Raw genomic sequence first — 8,249 nt, 5'->3', positions numbered from 1 at the left:
CACCTGGGTGGCTCAGTTGGTTAAGCATCTGCCTTTGGCTCAGAACATGATCCCAGGGTCCTGGGATGGAGCATCACTTTAGGCTCCCTGCTCAGCAGGGAGTCTGCTTCTTCCTCTCCCTTGACCTCTCCCTCTCCCTCTGCTCCTTCCCCTGCTCATGCGCTCTCTCTCACTCTCTCACTCTCTCAAATAAATTAAATTAAATTAAATTAAATAATAAATAAAATAAAAATAAATGGGACATAAAGGTAGAGATTTCCAGGGTGAGATGAATATAGAATGATCTAGGGGGATATATTTGTGATTCATCAGTTTACAGAGTTTAGTTAAAGTCATGAGAGTAGATAAGACCACTGAAGAAAAAGAAAAGACCCAAATAAAGATCCCTCAAAAATGCCAAGATATATCTTGGACAGGACATAGCAAGGTAAACTGAGCAGTTAACTTCTGAGAGGTAGAATTAAAAAGAGAAGGAGAAACTGGATTTATAACAGCCAAAGTTCATTAAGAAATACATTCGTTTAGGAAATATGAGTGCCCCTTGATTTAGTACTAAAGGGGTAATTGGTGACTTTGATGAGAGCACTTAAAGTTCACTGAAATGTGAATGTGTTAAGGCAGCATGGAAGTCAGAATGTCTGGGGTTGAGGGGAGCAGAAAAGGTATTTATAGGAGTATGGACCCCCTTGCAGGTGTTCGCCATTGATGGCGGGACATGAGTTAGGAAAAAGCTCCTAGGCAGGGTTAAAGGAAAGTGGGGCAACAATTTAGGGAGAGAAACAGATTTAAAGACAGCTTTAGAAAAACTGCCAAGACAAGAGATGGGTATGGCACAGATATTAGAATGTTTGTGTGTTCAGGGAAGGGAACATGTAAGCGTGTGTGCTGGGAGCTGCGGAAGGAGGGGGCAGGTTGTTTTAGATTGCATTATGCAAATGTGTCAAAATACTAAGTAAATCTTTCCAATCAGTTTTCAGGTTCCAGAATTCAAAGTGGGATCCAGAACTATGTCAACATTCCCCAACCAGGTAGCCCCCAGTAACACTTCAATGGCCCCCACCTTCTTGTTGGTGGGCATGCCAGGTCTGTCAGCTGTACCCTCCTGGTGGACAATACCACTCCTCACCATCTACCTTCTTTCTGCCCTGGGAAATGGTACTATCCTCTGGATCATTGCCCTGGATCCCACCTTGCACCGCCCAATGTACTTCTTCCTCTTCCTGCTAAGTGTGTCTGATGTTGGCTTGGCCACAGCCCTGATGCCAACCCTGCTGGGTCTTGCCTTTGCTGGTGTTCATGCTGTCCCTGCCTCAGCTTGCCTCCTACAGATGTTCTTTGTCCATGTCTTTTCTGTCATGGAGTCCTCTGTTTTGCTCGCCATGGCCTTAGATCGCGCACTAGCCATCTGCCGCCCTCTCCACTACCCAATGCTCCTCACCAACGATGTCATTAGCAAGATTGGCCTGGCTATCACTTTCCGATGCCTGGGTCTCCACCTGCCTCTGCCATTCCTCCTGGCCAACATGTCCTACTGCCACCCACAGGTTCTGACCCATTCTTACTGCTTGCACCCAGATATAGCCCATTTGGCCTGCCCGGGAGCTTGGAGTGCAGTCTACAGCCTCTTTGTGGTTCTGTCAGCCATGGGATTGGACCCCCTGCTTATTTTCTTCTCTTATGGCCTCATTGGCAGGGTGTTGCAAGGTTTGGGATCCAGAGAGGAGCGCTGGAAGGCTGGTCAAACCTGTGCTGCCCACCTCTCTGCTGTGCTCCTCTTCTACATGCCCATGATCCTCCTGGCCCTCATTGACTGTCTCAGGGTGCCAGTACCTCAGCCTGCCCATACTCTTCTCTCCTATGTCCACTTCCTTCTTCCTCCACTGATAAACCCTATTCTCTATAGCGTCAAGATGAAGGAGATTAGAGAGAGAATACTCAAGAGGTTACAGCCCAAGAAGGTGGGTTGTGCTCAATGAGGAGGATGCCCTCCAGATTTGGTAGCTCAAGGCTACCTGGTACAAAGGTTTCCATGATAAGAACTCAGTTCACCATGCATGAAATGGTCACTCAGGCACACATAAGCACATATACATGGATGCCTATCCTTGCAAGTGTGCATGTGTATATTAAGGAAAGCTTACAAGCTCCAGAGAATGGCAGTGGTCTACCCACTGTTACTGATCCATGGCACAGAGAGGCCAGGATCTAGGTCTTGTCACAACCTTCCAAGTATGCATCTGTTGTTGTTCTGTTTTTGTTCATTTCCCCACCACATCTATACCCCAATAACTGAGGAAACTGGAGGAGTTAAACAGCTACACAGCAGAGAAATGAGAAGACAGAAACATTCGATGGCACTCTACATGTGTGTGTACATTGTTTTACAAAGCTTTTCATGGATTTTGATACATATGTGTCATGTATATAATCACATATCACTGATCTATTAGTGTAGCCTCATACTCTGACTTAGTTAATATGGTATAAAGTGATCTCCCTCTCATAAAACAAACACGAGCTTTGGAATCCTAACAAGAATTACATTATTTGTATAGATTAAATGTAAGAGAATCAACATTTATAATAAGCATTCACATCCAAGAATATATGATAGATGTTTCACTTATTAACACCTTTTTAAAATTTTTCAATAAAATTATTTGCGTTAAATTTATTTCTATAGTTTTAAAATGTATTTTGTTGCTCTTATAAAGTATTTCCTTATTTCTATTTCCACACACATAATGCTAGATTGAGAAATAACATTTTTGTCTTGCATTACTATCTATTTTACCAAATTATCATGTAAATTATAGATTTTATTTCTGGATTTTATTTGTATTTAGCATATATAAGTAAAAATAGGTGATTGGTAATGTTTCCCTACTATTCATACAACTTATTCCATTTTACTTTATTTAATTTATGGAATCCCCAACCCACTGTGAAAGATTAAGAGTGAAAATGAACATTCAAATCTTGTTTTTGATTTTTACAGAAGTGGCATTAATGTTTCACCTGTTAGAACAATGGTTGGCTGCTTGATCTTTGGGTAAACTTCTAATATTTAAATAATATATGTGTATTCCAAATTTTATTGATTTTTAATAAGCTTATTTGATCAATCCTATTAAGTGCTTTTTCAGCACCCACTAATATAACTATAGTTGTCTGATTTTTAAAAAAAAGATTTATTTATTTGAGAGAGAGAGAGCACACACATGAGTTGGGGGAGGGGCAGAAGGAGAGGGAGAGAGACAGTCCCAAGCAGACTCTCCACTAAGAACAGAGCTCGATCCGGGGCTCAATTCCAGGACCCTGATATCATGACCTGAGCCAAAACCAAGAGCCAGCATCTTAACAGACTGAGCCACCCAGGTGTCCCTATAATTGTCTGCTTTAATGTGTTGTTCAATTTCCGATATTGAAACATCCTTGTTCTCTTGTGATTATAGAAGAAGCCATTTTAAATGAAAAGTAGCAAACTGAATCTATCTAGTGCTAAAACAAGAACACACAATGATATATCAGGATATATTCCAGGAAGGCAGGAACAATTATATCCTCATCTTATACCAAGCTTCTCTGCAAAGCATATTATATACCCTCTTATTAAATTAGGTAATTAGTCTCTCCATTTCACAAATGAGAATACGAGACTGAGAATTTAAGAATGCTTGAAGTATATAAAATGAGTTGCAAAGCCAGCATTTATTTCAAATTGCTTAGTCCAAAGCCCCTGCTACAAAATATGCTTTTAAAATTGCTGAGCAGAGGAACAGTCTGGCCTTGAGGCAACAGGAATGAGGTCTCTGAGAAACCCTGCTTTTCCCAAAGTTTATCCTTTCTTCCCACCTCCAGCTTCTCATTTATTTATTGAGAGTAGAGTGATGGAAAGAGTTGAAAGTCACACTGGCCTGGTTTTGAATTCTCACTTCACTACTTCCTGTGCAATTTGTCAAATGTTGTTCTTATGTTTACAAAATACCTATAATAAGGACTGCATGAAATCAAGTCCCTTAAAAAAATATTTTATTTATTCATTTGAGAGAGAGAGAGCATGCACACACTGGGGGAGAGGAGCAGAAGGAGGGAGAGGGAGAAGCAGACTCCCCACTGGGCAGGGAGCCTGACTGGGAGCTCGATCCCAGGACCCCAGGATCATGACCTGAGCCAAAGGCAGACGCTTAACCGACTGAGCCACCCAGGCACCCCAAAATCAAGTCCCTTTATCAAGGTGTCTGAACATAAGGGATATTCAATAAATGGTAGTTACTTGGAATTAATGAAATTAAAAATAATTATATTTAAACCTTATATGCATACTCAATGTGAATAAAGAACTTTACAGCTGGAAGATTCTTTCAGTTCATAACACCTCATTTTATTGAAGGAAAACTTCAACTTGGGGATCTGCTGAAAGCACTTTTGCATGGGCCTTTGTAAGTCAGCAGGAGACAAACTAAACCCAGCACCGCTGGTGGCCTCCATCTGTTTACTAGTGCAGGGCAACACAGAACTCTCTCTCTCTAACGCTCTCTCCTGGCCACAGACACATCCACTCAATCATGTCAGTCTTCATGTGTCCAGTAGTTGGTATTACCACTCTTGGCCAGTCAGGGGACACTGTTCTTTCTGCAACTCACCTGACAGATTTGAGGGAAAATGTTCACACAGGGGAATAGAGGTATTAACAGGAATGTTTACAGTTGTAAACAAAATGTAACGGTAATACAGGGGAGTTGGTGGAAACTGAAAACCAGGAAGAGCGGTGCAAAATTCAGATCTCTGGGTTGGTCCCATTGCTAAACAAAACTAAACAAAGACTTCAGACCTGTAGCCAGAATGTGTGTGTGTGTGTGTGTGCGCGCACGTGCGTGTGTGTGTGTATGAAAGAAAGAGAGAATGAGTAAGCAATTAAGAATTCATAACAGGGATCATAAGTTCAAATACCTAGGGGAACAAGGTAATAATAGCAGTAAGTGGAGCAAGCCCATCCTCAGACTGTGATGATGGGGACTTTCCAGTGGGTTCCTACTGTTTCCATGTGGGAATGTAGACCTAGTATTACCATACCTTCCTACTTTTAAGATAACCTGTAAATCTCTATTTTTATATGAACTCATCTAAATGCTATTTTGTCTAAACATGTTTGTCTAAAGAACATATTTGGATTTTATGGCTTTTAAAAAGATTAGCATAGTTATTCATATAATGCAGAAAGAAGGATTTTTTTTTAAATTTCTAAGCACATATGAAATCTGTCATAATATACAACACACAGAAAGTAATTTCCTCAAGACCACATAGCCAGGAAATGGCAGAGCTGAAACCAGAGGACTGGTTTCCTGGCTGAGTCTTGAGCCTTTTTACTCCTCTGGCCACCTCCCTGACAGGACTAAGTTATCACAATAGAAGGTTTAGAGAACATGTTATCCCTGATAGGGCCTTTTTACTCTTTCTTCTATAGGTTGGCTTCTAAATCCCCAGTCTGGAGCTACATTATATCCTATTGATTAGCAGTAATCCTGGACTCTGATCCCTTAAATAAAGATGGCATATCTTCATAGCTCCTAAAGCGTCTTGGTTGACACTTTCTCATTAGGATGTCCTTGGAGCACTCTAATCTGGCTCCATTTACAACATCAGGAAGTGACAGGTGAGTCCAGGTAGGCTCAGGTAAGAAAGTTGTTTGGATGTCTGTTTGGCCACAGTTTTGCAGATTCCATGTTGTGGCTTGACAGTTATTGGTACCTAATGGTATTATGGGCTGCCCTAAATTCTCTGTCTCTCACAAAGGGCCCTTATATTCCCTGTCAATGTTAGCTTCTGGTAAGAGGTACAGAGAGTGCAGAGGTGAGTTGAGTCTAGGTGATGACCGCCCTGATTCACCCCCAGCAAAACTTCAGACTATTTGTTTAGTTCAAACTGATATACATCTACCAAGCACATATTCTGAACAAGGTATTTTACTGTGAGGAGACTTTTAAAGTGATTAACTCACAACTCTTTCCTTGTGGAAAATCATAATGTAGTCAGTGAGAGAGATAATACTTATGATATGAGAGATGTCTCTGGGTCTCTATCAATTGTGCCCCAAGGACTCAGCCCCCTGCCTTTACTAGAAATTGCCAAATGCCAATGACCACCTGTAATTTCCTCCTACAATTTCCCCCCAATTTGGCATCAGCAGAAAACATACTCTCTAGGTTCCCCTTTCACATTGTTCCCCACAAGTTTTCTTTCCCAAACATTAATGTACATACCAGTCATCTAAGGTCTTGGTAAAATGCAGATTCTCACTTAATAGGCTTGCAGCAGGGCATGAGATTCTGCAATTCTAGTTACTTTCCAGGTGATGCTTATGCTGTTGAGCACTGTACCACACTCTGAGTAACAAGGAAAAGAACATATTTAAACCAACTTAGACACATTAAGGGCTTAATGTAAATCACAAAAAAGAATCAAATAAGGAAAGCAAATACAAAGATGTTAAATGGCTCCAGAATCTTGTAGAGCTCTACCAGTCACAGTTTAGGGCCGCTTATCATCGTTCTTCCTCAGAAGCTTCTTTGGATTCTTGTTCTTCATTCATACCTGAAGATAGAGGCCATCAATTCTCCAAACAATAACAAAAGGATTCCTACTTACTCTCTGAAATGCAGGCCTCCTCTTCCTTAAAAGCAGATATGCTGTGGTATATTAGATCCCCTTTAGGGATTAATTGATTGATTGACTAATTAATTAATGTAACTTAAGGACTAGGAAGTAAAGGGAAATATCTCCTCTTTGAAAGAAATATTGCCCTCCTCCTACGACAATTTATTGTAGAGAAAATGGAACTTCCACCTCTGCCCCATCATTTAGACTTTAGACTCAGTTTTCCAGGACTTTTATTCTAATCTGCCGAGTTTTTACATAATACACAATGGGATTCATCAAAGGTGGTACCAACAAGAATGCATCAGCTATCAGAATCATAGCCAAAGGGGATTTATGCTTGGCAAAGCAATGCATGGTAGCCAAGGTGATGATGGGCACATAGAAGATGAGCACAGCATAATTATGGGACACGCAGGTATTAAGAGCTTTAAGTCTCTCCCCATGGGATGCAATACCCAATAGAGTCTTCAGGATGAAGACATAGGAAACCGCAATGAACACACTGTCTGACATCATGCAGAGTGCGACAAACAGACCATAGTAAGAGTTAACCCTATTGTCAGAGCAGGCCAGTTCCATGACATCCTGGTGGAGGCAGTAGGAGTGTGAGAACAGGCATTTATTACAGTACCTGAGTTCCTTTAAAGTGAAAGGAAGAGGAAGAACTAGTAGAATGCTTTTGATAGCAAATGTCAGTCCGATATGCAAAACTCTGGAGCTGGTAAGAATGGAGGCTATACCTCAGGGGGGTGCAAATGGCTAGAAAGCGATCAAAGGACATGATCAGAAGCACCGAGGATTCCATGTCTGTGAACCTGTGGATGAAAAATTCCTGGGCAATACATGCATCAGCAGAAATCTCCATGGCATTAAATAAGAAGATCCTCAGCATGGACGGAAGAGAAGAGAAAGACAAGGCCAGGTCAGACAGAGCCAGCATGGAGAGGAAATAGTACATGGGCTCATGCAGGGAAGGCTCTGTCCTGATGACAAATAGGATGGTGCAGTTGTCCAGGATGGCCAGGAGGTACATGAAGCAGATGGGGATAGAGATCCAAATGTGCACATGCTCAAGCCCTGGGATCCCCATTAACAGGAAGGTGGAGATTTCAAATTCTGAGGTACTGAAAGCAAACATCACAAATAGGTCTCTCATTTATATCCTCCTGTTAGATAAATAACATTAACAACAAACAAATAAATTAAATATAAAATAAATTAAATATAGCTCATCCTTAGGTATCAAGCAATAATGTAATATAACTTCTTCTATATGAAGAAAAATGCAGAGTAGATTTAAGAAAGTTCTTGATGATATTCAAGACTTTATACTCTTCAAGTCTATCTTCGTTCCCTGACATACTCCTAAACAACTCAATAGCTTGGAAGCAACAAGGTGTTTGATAAACTTTTTTATTAAAACTACACTTTTTGAGATTTATGCATCAAGTAAGCTAAGTTCAGTACATTGCAATCAGGAAAAACTATAACACCCTGAATGTGGTCATTGGTCATATACTCATACAAATCACGGTGCTATAGTAGTAGGAGTTAAAGGAGGCCTCTTATATTATTGTTCATGCTAC

At 40.8% G+C, this 8,249-nt stretch overlaps 1 protein-coding gene and 1 pseudogene across 1 annotated transcript; one reads left to right on the top strand and one right to left on the bottom strand.

Moving 5' to 3' along the window:
• Positions 1–1,007: 1,007 nt before the first annotated feature.
• LOC113915450 (olfactory receptor 51S1) lies at positions 1,008–1,976 on the top strand. Its single transcript, XM_027581415.2, has one exon. It carries the CDS (start codon positions 1,008–1,010, stop codon positions 1,974–1,976), a length of 969 nt encoding a protein of 322 aa, XP_027437216.2.
• Positions 1,977–6,859: 4,883 nt separating this feature from the next.
• On the bottom strand, positions 6,860–7,801 carry LOC113915154 (annotated as a pseudogene).
• Positions 7,802–8,249: the final 448 nt, after the last annotated feature.

This window comes from Zalophus californianus, chromosome 11 (assembly GCF_009762305.2).
Source record: "Zalophus californianus isolate mZalCal1 chromosome 11, mZalCal1.pri.v2, whole genome shotgun sequence".
NCBI lineage: Eukaryota > Metazoa > Chordata > Mammalia > Carnivora > Otariidae > Zalophus > Zalophus californianus.
Note: the sequence above shows the minus strand (reverse complement) of the source record. Positions and strands in the feature narration are given on the sequence as shown.